This window comes from Microcaecilia unicolor, chromosome 6 (genome assembly GCF_901765095.1).
Source record: "Microcaecilia unicolor chromosome 6, aMicUni1.1, whole genome shotgun sequence".
Taxonomy (NCBI): Eukaryota; Metazoa; Chordata; class Amphibia; order Gymnophiona; family Siphonopidae; genus Microcaecilia; species Microcaecilia unicolor.
In genome coordinates this window covers 64,997,172-65,013,587 of record NC_044036.1, presented here as the reverse complement: position 1 = coordinate 65,013,587, position 16,416 = coordinate 64,997,172, and the positions used below count along the sequence as shown (strand labels likewise).

At 40.8% G+C, this 16,416-nt stretch overlaps 1 protein-coding gene across 1 annotated transcript in view; it reads right to left on the bottom strand.

Annotated features, from left to right (window-relative positions):
* Window positions 1–16,416, bottom strand: part of LOC115472442 (calcium-activated chloride channel regulator 1-like) — a 105,050-nt gene that overhangs the window by 15,979 nt on the left and 72,655 nt on the right. Inside the window, exon 11 of the mRNA XM_030206731.1 lies at window positions 12,286–12,507. Within this exon, the coding sequence (XP_030062591.1) occupies window positions 12,286–12,507 (222 nt within the window). The remainder of the gene's footprint in view (window positions 1–12,285; window positions 12,508–16,416) is intronic.

Below are 16,416 nucleotides of genomic sequence, written 5' to 3'. Positions count from 1 at the left end.
AACCACAGAAAGGCAGTATATCAAGCCCCATTCCCTTCCTTTCCATCACCTAGCGGTGCACCAAGCTGAGGGAGTGCTAAAAATCTGGGCAAGACCCATAACACCAGAATTCTCCTGTCTTTTGCCTGCCCATCACTGACCATTTGCATTTGCACCCCCAGCCAATTAAAGTTTTGCCCTGCCCCTCCAGAAACTGCACAACATGCATGGGATCCTTCCTTCTCTTCTCCAACATGTACAGTATAAGATGGACGTGAGAAAAACGCCCATCTCCCGATTTAGGTCGGAACTTGGGCGTTTTTCTCGTTCGATTATAAGCAGGATGGTGGATTTAGCATACACAGACTGAATTTTTAACTGTTTCTAAGACCTTGAAATTAAGACTGGAGCCTTCTCAATGTCTCTTACCTCATTTTGGTATCATCTGGAGCTCAATGCTACCATTTTGCTTTGTTACCTTCAGAGTCCACAGCACAACGATTTGGTCTTGGAGGACAGTTGCTATTTGTCATGTTTATCTATTCTACGTCACAGTGTTTGTATTGCATTAATCTTCAGTTTTGGCTTCTGCTTATTGTCACGCTTTAGAGTGTTTATTTGATTGTAATTTACAATTGGTAAGGCTGCTGTATTTCTTTTTCTTTGCATTTTAAGTGTACAGTTATTGCCTCATTGATTACTAGAAGAAGTATGCAAGGACACTAAAACTGAACAACTTTTCACTGAATATAAGCAGGGCTGATCCAAAACTATCAGGTACCCTAGGCAAACTATCAGCCATTCACTCCCCAGGGGCTGCTTAAAGTCCTAGACTCCCTCATGTCCAGCATCTCCCATTTCCTACCACCCCCCATGTCCTACATTGCCCCTTCCCTATCCCCTCCATAGTCCAAAATATCCTCTTGCTTTCCTTATCCACCTTCCTTCAGGCTTCTAGCATCTCTCCTTGCCTTTCCTCTTCTTCCCCAGGTTTGCCACATTTCCCCTTCTCTTCCCCGGCCGTCATCCATGTCCAGCATCTCCCCTCCCTTTCCCCACTCCACCCCTACCGTGTCTGGCATCTTTCTCACCTCTTAACTTACCCTTTCTAGGTTTGGGCCAACTTCTCTGCTGCTGTGACTAATCTGCAAGTTGTAAAAACTATGAGTGCATGGTGTGAGATCTTCAGCACATGCCAATTCTCAAAAACTTACTGCATCCCACCCCTTTGATGCAAACTTTCTATCAAAGAGTGCAGAACATGGAAGGCCTTTAAGTATTGACATGTACTTGAGGCCTCATGCTGTGCACTCACAAATTTTATGAGCCCAAGCTCCCCTTAAATTTTATACCTGTTCAGAATTAAGGGGTCCCGAGCCCCCCCAAGAAGGCTTAAATGACCTTAATCTGACTCCATCTCTGAATAGCCCTAGAACTGGGGCAATCAGGGGGTTGTGAAGTTCTAAGAGGAGTTGCCACTGAGAGAGACGTTAGACCTAAGAGACCCGCATTAGTCCGCCTCTCAGCACTGGCAAGAAACAGATACCAGCCTTATGACAAACTGGATTTAGGTTACAAGTTATATAATGCAGCGAGTGATAGCCTGATACAGCAGAAGCATTTATACTTACAGCCTTTCATCATTAAGTTAAGCCCACAAATCATCATTTGGAATAAGGATTTTATTTGCACATCAGACTTTAATCAGGTACATTCAGCAGACAGATTCTGGGTACATCCGGACAGAGCCCTGCCGTCTGACAGAAGCGTTGGGGAAAATTCCAAAGCTATGGCAATTTGTCCCCTCTTTTATACACAAACCTCTCCATAGAAGTCTATGGTGAGATACCTAGCTCTCAATTTCTGAGATGATACTTTCCCACACAGTCTTATCAGCATGTTTTGGGAAGCGTTGAGATAACAGTTCCACATCTGTCTGTGTCGCAATACTTTTCACACCATCTTAAGAACTCTGTATAACCTCTGTAGCCTTTTATACAAAACTAATAAACTCCATTTTGTTCATCTGATTTAAAGTGACAGTTGTACCAGTTTGTGTCAGGACTCATTGTTCAGACCTGCTTTTTGCAGATTCTCAAATATTAAATCACTTTCTTGTTGTTTGGCCTAGTCAGTACTTTTTCAGTTGTTTTAGCTATTTAAGGTATGTAAATTGACCCACCACTATTCCAGTGGATGGATCCCAAGCGGGGACACATATTAACTTACAGGAAAAGCAAGTCCTTGCGCAGCCAGTCATAGATTTTTAAACCTAGCTGGTATTTTTACAGCCTGAGTCCTAAAATCTGGCCTTCCACCCTTCCGGTGGATCCAGTGAGGGTCTCTTGCTGTAGTATAATTATACATTCCCCACTTGTCACCCCCTCTGGAGAGGGGTGACACAAAACTCGTCAAGCGTGTCATCATCTATTCCAGAAGGTGGCAAGCTATTAAACGAGAGGGGGAGTTTTGCTCTTATGGGTTGCTAGCAGATATTATGCCAGACAGAAAACTTCATTGTTAGGTGGTATATTTCTGGGCATATGGAATTCCCTTTATATTACCCAACCCCTTGGGCCTTAATCTTGATGTTACCCCTCTTGAGGTGTACTCAAACCTGTAGTGAGAGAGGTTTTATGAATGGGACAAAACCATGAGTTCATCTACAAAATCTCATGAAGTATAGGTATACGGGTAATAGCAATTTCAGGTGGATCATACTAATAAATACTTTCAGGTCTTGTTATGACTTAGTACATGGGGAGATAATCTAATGTATCTATCTCAGTGGTCTTGAGAAGGGACAGTGGTTTCGATTAAACATTGTTATGGGCTCAACAAATATGTGGTTAGTATTCAGATTGCTGTTTAAGGTTATAGGTATTCAGAATCCTTAAATAGGTCGGGATTCCTGGACCTTACTAGTACTCATCATTGGCATCCAATCATGAGCACTAATAAGTGGATAGTAAGCATGAGGTTGCCTCATACAGCAAAAAGAGTCAATCCTAGAAAAATTCATATCACCAGAGGTCATGCATGGATCTTGACATATGCATAATGACCTGGAAGTATGGGAAGCAATTTATATATCCATTACCCCACTTGGAGCTTAGTCAAACCTACAGAAAGACATGCAACGTAAGTAAGCCTAAACCAGAGTTAAACAATTGCATAGCTGGTTGATACTAACAGAGTTTACATCTACATTATGATATCTTAGCCCGTACTAGGGTTTGATGTTACCCTTGTATCTGAGCAAGATCAACTTCAATTTTAAATTACCTAAACAGAAATAACAGGGAAACTCTTAGAAAAACAATTAGAACAATAAAGGAAATAATAGGAAAATAAAATAAAACCTTTTCAATATCTAGACAGGATTACTGCTAAACTAAAAATAAAACAAAATATGAATCTATAATGTCCATAAACAGCAACAGTAGTTCTCAAATTAAGTTCTCTTTCATCGATCATGGTTGAGGCGGTGGAAGCGCTGAAGAATCTGGACGGAGATCTGGAAGATCTAACAGGGCTGGGTTTTCAGGCTGGCCTGTTGAAGGAAGTGGTCGGTCTTGAGATGGTTAGGCTGGTAACATCTGGTTCTGCGGCTGAGTAAACACGTATATCTTTCACATGGACCCAGGACTTGCGGTCCAGTAGTTTGCAAGGTGTAAAGGTCATTGCCACAACCTTGGGGGATCTAACATCATTTGGACCAGGATAGACTTTGAAGACGTACTTATGGTGTACAAATTGGGATCTTTCCATGTCTTTATTCTAGGCATATACCATCAACTTAAAATTAAATAAAAAATAAAAAAATTGGAATTGGGATTTACATAATATATCCCCACTTCTGGCTTGCATAATGTGCGAGACAGATTGGTAATTTTTAGAAAGACATGATCAAATAACAATGGGAAAGTATATGGAACAAAAGAGAAAAACAATTAAAATTTAGAGATGATGGTAAATGTTCAATTATTGATGTATGGAGGGCAATGCGTTGCAATCTATCACCTACGATGACTACCATTCACCAAGGGTTGAGCCCTCAGCTGCAGGAGGCCAGCAGGACTTACGAGTTAGATGATTCAGAAAGAAGGGTAGCTTAGGAAATAGTCATAATCAAAGCAGAAGACTAATGTGCAGAAATTTAAAACTCATAACTAGTCCAGGTGATGGAAGTATCTTCTGGAATCACGGTCGCTGTCTGTTGTAATAGAGAGGTTCTTGAAAAGATGAGTCTGCAATAATATTATTTAAGAGCATAACCAAGAAGGTCTAAATTAAGGACATCATTTGAACAAAAGAAAATTCTCATTGGAGGAGGTGGCACTTTTTTTCTTGCCAGAGGTCAGTTGTAGCAGAAGTATCAAACTGGAATAGAGGCGGTAGATCAGGAATTGAATATGCCGTCTTCACTCATCCTACAGGACTTAATAAATAGAGGTGATATAAGAAGTAATATCAAGTGGTCAAATCTCAGCATAGGACCATTAAAAAGAATAGATTATAGAATGCAATAGTTAGTTTCTTTGCGCATCAGTAGGTGGAGCATAGTGTCAATATATAATATATAATATCAGAAATTACCAGTAGGAATAATAATAAAAAATTGTTCTCTGTATATTACATGTGGCTGGCACAGGAAGTCGGCAGAGTCTGAGGAAACATTGTGGTCAGAGTCTGTTCCAGGAAAATGCAGCCCTTAACATGATATTTTAAAAGATAGAGAAGAGCCAAAATCAGAAATGTAAAAACTATATATTTCTATGAAGCCTTCTCACGTGACCTTTACAAGGTTTAAATAGGTCAAATGAGAAGGACAATAACCTATAGTTCTCTGTAATAGTTCACAGCCAATTTGGAAAATAAGAATTATATTAACTTTTAATTTGATCATTTCTATGCTTTCACAATTTTGGGCCCTAAATTATGACAGCATATCAAAATTCCCATTCAGAGGGATAGCTAAAGATAAGCTTATATATTCCCAGGAATCAATGTATAATTTAGAGTATATTTTAAATTACAGAGTATAAGCAGCTTTATAAGCAGCAAACAAGTATAAGCATTTCTTTAAACATTTTAGTAAAATTCAAAAAAATCAAGGATATAATAACAATTTTTATTAATGCAATAAATGCATAAATTGACCAGAAAGAAAGATTAGTATGATATGTTCATATAATCCCACATTCTAAATTGAATTCTAAACAAAGATTAGCAAGGATAACACAGAATCATAGAAAAATCCATCTGGTTATTAAAAATTTGAAACACGTAATGAATTCCTGTATCATATACTGAGTTCAAAGCATTTGTAAAGATGAACTTTAGAGAAAATAAGAACTATAAGGGTTAATCTCTATACAATAAAACTTTAAGAGGCAGGGAAGGAATTTTGAAAGTAGTAGATAAGACGTGAAAAGAAAAATTAGAGAGCCAAGAAGTGAACATCAGCACTAGTTATTTTATTTTAAACAACGTTACAAAGAAACAGTGTTTTAGATGGCACATAATATAGAACCTTTTCATAGTAAATATCTGGAATAATTATGCAAGTTTCAAAGAACACATACACATACAAATTAAAACTAAAAAGTGCTCGTATTTCTAGTGAAAGCAATTTACCAGAAATCAAAAACAATCAGGTATTTAATATTATGTCACAAATCAAACAAATATCGTTTAAATGAAACAATATACTATCCTGGGAAAAAAACACTCTTGAGATTTACTACCACTGCAGTTGATAGGCAATCTCTCAGAGTAACCTTAAAGCACTAATTTAAAACTAAAGAAATGATTCCCTAATAAATAGCTGGTTTAATATATGCTATAGGAAAATGAACTAGATTAGCAATATATATATTGATTAGATCTAGTACCTGGTACAAGGTCAGTGGTTCACAAGGCAGCTTCAGGGATAGCAAGGAGATCTAAAAATGATAATGTGCTAACAGGTTACAAAAACATGTGATGATGATCCTGATAGTAGAACATCTGCTAATGTACTCCAACATAGAGACCCAAAATAAAAATTACTAATTAGCTCAACGCTTTGACCGCAAGTGACATTAGGAGAAAGCAAGACAAAAACTGTAAACAGAAATATGCCTAGAGAGACAGTACAAAAGTAAATAAATACGTAGTGTCAGCTATTATATTTATACTACTCTATCCCAAATTAATAAATACTACTCCCCAGAGTGTGCTTCTAAAGACAGCTACAACTTGCCTGCCAAAAACTACACTGGTAATTATTGGCCATGGGCTCCAACGCCATGATAGAGCCCCCAAAAAGGGACATTGCAAACACTCCCAAAATGAACCCAGAAAAAACCTGCGAATAAGGTCCTCTGAGTCGAGGAGCAGCGGTCCACAGGGTCCCGCTGATTAGCTACAACGTAATCACCCCAATGAACCTTAAGTGGCTACAACGCACGTAGTGAAATAAAAAAATTTTATAGGTTAGGCTCTCCCGCGTATACAACTAACCATTTCTAAACAATTTTAAATTACCCGAGTCAACCTGTACACAATCGCAACGAAAGTCGTTAGACGTCTCTTTATTAACCCCGCGGTCATCTATACAAGTAACTCATAGGTGGGCAATAGTGCCGAAACCGCAGGCCACTCCGAAAAATGGAATGGAAGTCTGCTCAAAATCTAATAAATGAGATACCGTCATCCATTGAAGGGGCACCTTCGATGGATGTGAGTCTCAGACATCAGTATCAAGTTATAGCATGACACTAGTAGAAGGAAATTAAATAAATAAAAAGTAAGAAATAAAGGGAAAAAGGAAAAAGGAAAAAGGAAATAAGAAATATGACGTGTTCCTAGAAAAAACCTCAGAAATCTAATCCAGTGAAAGGAAAAACAAAAGGCAAGAAAGGCATTATAACATGTGTAGTGTGGAGCTATACCCCTAGAATAAATGGAATAAAGTTAAATACATATTAATTGCTTTTGGTTGAAAGTAGCATCTAAACATGAAAATATAAGAGAAGCATATATTATAATAAATTGTGAAACAGGACACAGTGGTGTAAATATGACAAGTTAAATACCCATAAATATGACAAATTAATACTCATACATTCAGAAAAGGAACATAGTAAATAAAATAAACCCGAATGCGATGGCAGGAAGCTTTTGTGTCTAAACAGGTGAAAGGGGAAAAAACAAATTAAAACATGTGATTCTTACACCAAGAACTTCTAATGATTCGGCATAAAACATACATACCAGTCAGTGACTGAAATGATATGTCTAAATGATGACAAACAGAACAGCTGCAGCATTAGAAGGAAAGAGAAGGTGGGTTGGGTTATAAAGAACCTAGTTCACAATGCTGTCGAGTAAAAACAGAAAACTTATTATAAAGGCTTACACAATTTAATTCTTTATAGGATCATATTATTTAAAAGTGATTGTCATTCTCAGGACGTGGAAACAACATAGCTCATTTTTACAAGTGTTTAAAATAAGTCAGGCTGTATGCAGTCGGAGGACGAAAACCACAATGCAAGCGAGGAAGTGCAGTATTTCCTGTAGATAACGTTATAATATAGCAAACAGTACAAAAGCAATCATGCAAGACAAACAAAGCTGAAAAAAGTCTGTAGAACAGTTTTGGTATACGTAGCTAGACTGAAAATCTAGAGATGGGGAATCATAAATCTCATTGGCGCTAAGGGAAGGACCCTTGCATAAGTCCACCGTCGAGAATATGTTGGAAAAAAGTTCTACCAGTTTCGAGATGAAACCGGAATTGAAAGATATGAAAAAGATATGAGAGGAGTTAGTTAGATGGATTTAGGAGCAATACAGTTGACAGAGGATAGACAGTGAGAGGTTAAAAAGAATACCTGTGTAAATGACTGTTTAACTTGTACCATTTCAGTATAGAACAAGGACAAAAACGAACGGAACAGGGAGGGAAAAAAAAAGTCACTTTCTGAGCTTTAAAAGTGATCTGCAGAGCCTCGTCTGCCAAAGCAGTGCTGGACTGATAAGGCAGCTAAAGTGGGCAAGCTTCCCAGATTCTCGTGTCCTTGAGATAGTGAACTACAGCGCTTGTTAGGGAAAACTTTTTAAAAGTTACAGAAAGAAATGGCAGTTTCAGGAGCCTGGATAAGGATAAGGGAAAAGCCAAGTAATGTATGTCTGATGGTAAAATACCCTTTTAAACGTTGCAACCACACGGGGTAGCACAATAAGGTCTATCAAGCTGTCACTTGCAGCACAAAAATAAAGAAACCTGTCTCGGGGTTAAAATCATGGCTCAGAGACAGAATGAGAAAGCATTTGTTTAAGGGAGATGAGATGAAAGAGAAAGAAACGCTCAAAAGTCAAAGCAGTATGAGCAGAATAGTTTGGGGAGTGGGAGACAACAACGTAATCTTAAAAGTGAAAGCAGAAATACATCCGTACATTCTTACATGCTTAGAAGTGCACGTATAACGGACTTGTCAGCATGAGGCATGAAAAGATAAGTAATTTTACAGCTCAGAATCGCAAATGAAATACGGTAGGAAAATCAGACAAGACAGATTAAGCTTGTATTATGCTTTTTCTGCAGCTGGCAGGCAGAGAGTTAAAATGTAAAACTCACTATGGTGTAGAAGTCGGTAGAGCATCAGAGAAGAGGGCAGGGAAGATTGATATGGCAGAAAAAGTGGGAGAAGAACAAAATGTTGTGGAGGAGGGAAATCAGATTGGACTTAAGAAAAGAAAAATGGCTATAGGGGTGGGGTGAGAGTACAGGACTGAGCAGCTGTGAAAAAGAGCAATCAGTTGAACTACGCTGCAAATAATAAAGACCAGGAAATGTGTGTAACAGCTGAAAAGATAGCATGGGAGCATAAGATAGAAACTATATATCTGTAAGGAGGAACGGAAATCAGAGGTTGTAATGCAGCGTAAGGAAAAATAGCCGAGAGAAATGTGGACAGAAGGGGGGGGCTGTGGGCTGAGTAGTTAGAGAAAAAGCATAGTTCAGAGGACTGAAGGAACTGATTATACTTAGAGAGATAAGGGAAAAACAGCAGTTGGACGGCGGTAAGCAGCTACAAAGCTGAACACCGTAATTACTGTTTTAGGCTGAAAAAGAAAGAAAGTTGCAGGAAGTCCAATAGAAGGAATGAGGAGGAATAGTAAAAAGAGACAGTCTCGAGACATTAAAAGAATCTCGTAGATAACTGTTACAGCACAAGATCAAAAGTATGTGTCGCACACACAGAGTGAAGGCAGTAGCAGATGTGGAAAGGTGGGGGCTGTCAGTTTTAAAGAGTGGTTATTAGGAGCAGAGAAACCAGAAGGATTTTAGAAGGGAGCAATCTGAAAACGTGCTGTTCTCCTAGGGTAAAGAAAATTCCCCCGATCCGGGAGCATACAGAAAAGAACAGAGCAGGATTAGACCCAGGGGATTAATAGGAAGAGGTAGGCAGAGAAGGTTAGGATGAAGGAGAGCAGGGAAAGGGATTGGGGGGGGCGACAGAAGAAGAAAGAACAGAATACATAGTAAGAACAGGGGGACAGGGATTTGAAAAGGGGGGGTTAAGACAGAACACAAGATGGAATGGGAAACAGAAAATGCGCAATCTCTAAGGATTGTTAAGCGAGAATGCTAGCATAAAGACCAATCCAAAGATTTTGAACATTGAAATAAACTTACAGCAAACTCCAAATCGCAGTCGCCTGGATTCGTTGTTATGCACCATTCACACAACAAGCACAGTCTTGCGCACATCTCGCAAATCAAAGAGGTGGACAGAATAGGAGAAAGAAAGAGGGTGAGAAAGAACAGAACAGAATATAGAAAAACAGAAATGAAAGTTTGAACGCAAATAGAGATCAGCATAGACAAGGGCAGAGAACCAGGTGTGTTAGTTCAGCGCAAGGCATGCAGATAGAAGAGTATGTAAGATAGGTGTCAGAAAAAGTGTGCAAGTAGGGAGAAGGAGAAAAACGATAGGTGCAGTGAGAGGAGGACAGAGAATAAAGAAAGACAGAGATGGGACATCATAGAACCCTTACAGGCAAAAAAAGGACAGCAATCAATTGGAAGATAAAACAACAGAATTTTAGTCAAGAGCTAGAATCAATCCCCACTTTGACAAAAATTCTAATGGCGTGTTCAAATCGAACGCTGGGTCACCAATGTTCAGAATTAAGGGGTCCCGAGCCCCCCCAAGAAGGCTTAAATGACCTTAATCTGACTCCATCTCTGAATAGCCCTAGAACTGGGGCAATCAGGGGGTTGTGAAGTTCTAAGAGGAGTTGCCACTGAGAGAGACGTTAGACCTAAGAGACCCGCATTAGTCCGCCTCTCAGCACTGGCAAGAAACAGATACCAGCCTTATGACAAACTGGATTTAGGTTACAAGTTATATAATGCAGCGAGTGATAGCCTGATACAGCAGAAGCATTTATACTTACAGCCTTTCATCATTAAGTTAAGCCCACAAATCATCATTTGGAATAAGGATTTTATTTGCACATCAGACTTTAATCAGGTACATTCAGCAGACAGATTCTGGGTACATCCGGACAGAGCCCTGCCGTCTGACAGAAGCGTTGGGGAAAATTCCAAAGCTATGGCAATTTGTCCCCTCTTTTATACACAAACCTCTCCATAGAAGTCTATGGTGAGATACCTAGCTCTCAATTTCTGAGATGATACTTTCCCACACAGTCTTATCAGCATGTTTTGGGAAGCGTTGAGATAACAGTTCCACATCTGTCTGTGTCGCAATACTTTTCACACCATCTTAAGAACTCTGTATAACCTCTGTAGCCTTTTATACAAAACTAATAAACTCCATTTTGTTCATCTGATTTAAAGTGACAGTTGTACCAGTTTGTGTCAGGACTCATTGTTCAGACCTGCTTTTGCAGATTCTCAAATATTAAATCACTTTCTTGTTGTTTGGCCTAGTCAGTACTTTTTCAGTTGTTTTAGCTATTTAAGGTATGTAAATTGACCCACCACTATTCCAGTGGATGGATCCCAAGCGGGGACACATATTAACTTACAGGAAAAGCAAGTCCTTGCGCAGCCAGTCATAGATTTTTAAACCTAGCTGGTATTTTTACAGCCTGAGTCCTAAAATCTGGCCTTCCACCCTTCCGGTGGATCCAGTGAGGGTCTCTTGCTGTAGTATAATTATACATACCCTAAGACAGATGTCTAATTGACCTAGTGGCTTGTCTGACGTTGAATATAAGATAAGAACATTTTCCAATGTAACATTTTTCCATCTTTGGACAAGATAAGGGGGTACCTCTCCTGGGTCTTGTGGCAAAGGTAAAGACTTGCTCCAAGGCTCTTAGTGCTTGTGGAAACTCCTTCAGGATGGCAGAACAGATATATACACTTCACTACTGAAGTACTTGGTGAACTGTAATAAACTGACAAAGTACATTCCCTGTGGGGTACGTTTACAACAAATATTCAGACACTAATAAACTTCATCAGAAACACAAGGGCTTCCTCAGACTCAAAATTCATATTAGGCTACTCCCAGGGACTCTCTAGATTTTTTCTGGGTGTGGTTGCATGGATGCAGCAGTGGGCACAGGCCCCTCACATGTACAGGTAGCAGACAGACAAACCAGAAGTCTTTATTATGCTTTGATTCATGCAATTGGGTTCACTACATGTCTGTTTTCTCACTTCTGATGGACTTCATAGAAAAATATCTATAAATTGGTTTTGAAAATACCAATTTGATGTTTTTGTGAGAAAAACATCCAAATGCTGATTTATGGCACTTTTTGAACTTTTTCTCTTTTGAAGATGAGCTCAATAGTCATTTAGGGGCCCTTTTACAAAGTTGCGGTAAACACTAATGTTTGCTTACCACACCAAAAAATGGCTTAATGCAGGGTCAGATCAGGCATCCCACAGAAATTTGGGGATATGTCACACTACCCACATGCTAAAAAATAAAAAATATTTTAGCACTCGGGGTGGGTCTGTGGGCAGAGAATGAGCTTGTTTTACGCTAATCAATTAGCGCATGGGATTTGCCATACACTGATCGATTAGTGCAGGTTTAGCACATGAGTCCCTACTGCGTACAAAATAGGTAGCGTTAGAGGCACACACGCTAATGGTAAAAATGGCCATTACCATGCAAGAATAACCCTGTAAGGGCACGCTAAGGTCACTTTTTACTGCTGTTTGGTAAAAGTGCGCATTGTACTCAAAATCGTAAAGTATGAAAAATGTGTCAAACAGAAAATTAGAAGGTTAGAAGGTATTTAAAACCAAGGTTATGTCTGTACCTGAGCAGTGCCTGAAATCTGGAGACGAGCTGTATTGGTAGTAGGATCATTAGTGAAGTGTGCATTACTATAGATTTTTCTGATTGGGTCCTCTACTTGAATGGTTGGAATGATGATCTCCCATGTGACTACAAAGAAAGTGTCATTTCCCACTGTGTTGTCAATTGTCACCCTGCCACCAAAACATTGGCTTGGGGTGGTTCTTAAACCAGAACTTTCAAGCTGTAAGACAAAAAATAAAATATATTTAACCCATGTGCATATATATTTTTAATATCATATTTCCCCCCTTAGCTTACTATTGAACTTGCTACTTTCATTTCAACCTTCCACAATTTCAGCACTGCTGACTCTGATACTTTCTCCACAGTAGGGCTTTGGTGTTGGGGGAGGGAGATTAAATGCATTGACATTTTCAAATTAATGCAAATACTTTAATAGCAAAAATCTGTCTGCACAAAAGCAGGTGCAAATATCCCTTTTCCAAAGGGAAAGTATGCACCTTCCTTTCATTTCAAAGCCTGCAGATAAAAATTATCTGTGGATTGTCCCAGTATGGAATTTGAAAACTTATCTAGTATTTGAAAGAAATACTAAAGGGGGTCAATATTCAGCGTGGCTCCTGCCCACTTAAACTGTGCTGACTGGACCGGCCGCCAACATTCAGCTCAAACGGCACAATCCAAATCCAGGCAGTATGCGGGTGGTCCAGGGTAGATTCAGAGAGGAGTTGACACTTAGACGGGTACAGGCCACATTCAGTACCGGAGTCCACATAGCTAAAGCAGCCAGATAGGACCATACAAAAGGCTGACCTATCTTTTGCTGCTTAGCTATACAGGTGCCAGCACTGAACATCGGCTGGTATATGAATAAATTTCAGGACACTGATCTAATCTCCCCCGAACTCTCCGATTCTCTCCCCCTCCCAACTCAACTCCTCCAACCCCTCACCCTTAGTTCTGATTCTCCTGGCTTCCCAATGCAATTTCCCCCTTTCTGATCCCCACATTCTGATCCTCTGCTCTGATGCCTCCACTCCCTGATTCTAAACCTCAGATCCCAGCCCGCCTACATGTGCAAAGACATGGGAGAGGTGCTAAATGTGGTGTACTTGGATTTTAGCAAAGCCTTTGACACACATGTGACTGGTAAATAAACTGAGTGCCCTCAGTATGGGACCTAAAGTGACTGACTGGGTTAAAAACTGGTTAAATGGAAGGAGACAGAGGGCAGTGGTAAATGGAGTTGCTCTGAGGAAAGGGATGTTATCTGTAGTGTACCGCAGGGGTCAGTCCTCGGGCCGGCTCTTTTTAACGTCTTTGTGAGTGATAGTGGAAAGGCTGTCTGATAAGGTTTGTCTCTTTGCGGATGATACCAAACTCTGTAATAGGGTGGAGACCCCAGCAGGTGTAGATGGCATGAAGCAGGGCTGGTCCTGGGGTCTCTGGCGCCCCCCTGCAGACTATGAGTTGGCGCCCCCCCCAGCAGACTATGAGTTGACGCCCCCCAGCATCTCCTTTCTCTCTTCTCCCACCCTGCCCCTGTCCAGTGATTCTCCTTCGCCCCCATCCCCTTCCCATTTGTGGCCACCTGCCCGCCCTCTTCTCCCCCCAACACCCCCCTTTTTCTTCTTGCCACCCTGCATGGTTTAAGTCTTTTTAAATTTACCTCCGTCCCAGCGGCCGCATCATTTCAAAGCCCTGCCCATCTCTAGCCTTCCCTCCCTTTGTGAGTTCGTTCCCTCAGAGTCCCGCCCGCGAGGAAATGACATCAGAAGGTGGGACTCTGCGGAACGAACTCACGAAGGGAGGGAAGGCTAGAGACGGGCAGGGCTTTCAAATGACGCGGCTGCTGGGACGGAGGTAAATTGAAGATTTAAACCCCCAAGGGCGGCGTGGTATGGCAGCGCAGCGCCGCAGCGGCGCCCTTGAAGGCAGGCGCCCCCCTGCAGTGCTTACCCCGCTTACTGGGTTTGACCGGCCCTGGCATGAAGAAAGATCTAGCAAAGGTTAAAGAATGGTCTGATAATTGGCAACTAAGATTTAATGCTAAGAAATGCAGGGTCATGCACTTGGGTTACAAGAATCCAAGGGAATGGTACAATATAGGGGGTGAAGTGCTTCCGTGTATGAAAGAAGAGCGGGACTTAGGGGTGATTGTGTATGATGAACTTAAGGTGGCCAAACAGGTAGAAAAGGCAATGGTCAAAACCAGAAGGATGCTTGGGTGCATATGGAGAGGGATGACCAGCAGGAAGAAAGAGGTGATAATGCCCTTGTATATGTCTCTGATGAGGCCCCATTTAAAGTACTGCATGTAATTCTGGAGAACGCACCTACAAAAAGATATAAACAGGATGGAATCGGTTCAATGGGCGGCTACAAAATTTGTAAACAGTCTGTCATAAAACTTATAGGGACAGGCTTATGAACCTTAATATGTATGGAAGAGAGGCGGGAGAGAGGGGATATGATAGAGATGTTTAAATACCTTAGTGGCTTTAATGTACAGGAGGTGAGCCTTTTTCAAATGAAGGAAAACTCTGGAATGAGAGGACATAGGATGAAGTTAGGAGGAAATAGACTTAGGAGGAATCTAAGAAAATACTCTTTCACGGAAAGGTTAGTGGATTCATGGAATTGCCTCCCGTTGGAGGTTGTGGAACAGAAGCGTAGCCAGGTTGAAGGTGCGGGGTAAGCAGAGAGCGGACTGCTGACGGCGTTGGCGCATGTTTTAAATGCGACAGATTATGTAAAATATAGGCGCCCCATCATGGAGCCTAGGACTATGTCAGAATTTAAGAGAGTGGCACAGGCACATGCGCTCCCTTAGGAAAAGGAGGAATTACTGAGGAAGGGCAGACTGGATGGGCCATTTGGCCCTTATTTGCAGTCATGTTTCTATGTAAAGGTCAACCCTCACTGCATCTCACCTCTGGACCCCCTTTATCCCTGCAGCTTACTCATAGATGATCCCTGCGTCTAGTAGGCTAGGGTGGGAGCGGTCCCTAATTTTGGACCACTCCTGCCTCAGTCCATTAGATACCAGTAATCACTTCTGGGTAAATCCTAGGGGTGAAAGTCGGCTTTGTGTTTCAGGGGGTGGAGGGGGGTGGATTGTGGGTAGGGATGGCTTTTGCACATGTAAGTGTGGCTGTGATTTTGGGGAGGGGCTTATCAGAGGAACCTTAATCTGGATGGACTGGGAAATTGGAGGGCAGAATATGATAAGGGGAGTGGGAGGTTGGAGCAAGGGATTAGAATACAGGGGAGTGGAGATTGGAACAGGGGATCACAGAAATGCCAAAGGTAGCTCAGCCCAAAGTTGGGGATTTACCACTTTTATGCTGTGAATGCTGGAGGTTTTTCTCATGAGCCCCAGCCATGTCTAAAACCAGTTCTAGCACACGTACATTCCAAAAACTGACATATTCTAATCAATACTCCAAAAATCCAAAAAAACTGTACAGAGTATAAGAATAGAGACTATCTAATTATACAACAATACTCTGCTATCAATTGCTAATCAAGCACTCTTTTCAAAATAAAGTAAAAAATAGCCTCAGGAGCCCAGGGTACCTTTAAACTAGGACACCAACTGTGCTTGATTAGCAATTGATAGCAGAGTATTGTTTATTTATTTATTTTATTTATTTGTAGCATTTGTATCCCACATTTTCCCACCCATTTGCAGGCTCAATGTGGCTTACATTTGCCGTTATGGCGATAGCCATTTCCGGACTTTAGATATGCACATGATTTTGCAATCAAGTGCGTACATACATGGTAGAAGAATGCATTGTGTGCTTGCGTACTTGTTAACACGTGGTTTTGCAATCAAGTGCATATGTATGTGGTAGAAGAATACATTGTGGTCTTGTGTAGGTGTCGGCTTTATGTAGTTGCTCGGATGATGGTATTATGGTGAGAGTAATAGTGTTGGGCAGTGGTTATGTCGTTTCGGTCTTATTCTTCGTTGTTGTCGTTTAGAAGTTAGGCCGATTGTTTGTTGTATGCTTTTTTGAATAGGTCCGTTTTCAGTAGTTTACAAAAGATGGTTACATCTTGCGTTGTCTTTATGGTCTTCGGGAGTGCGTTCCATAGCTGTGTGCAAATATAGGAGAAGCTG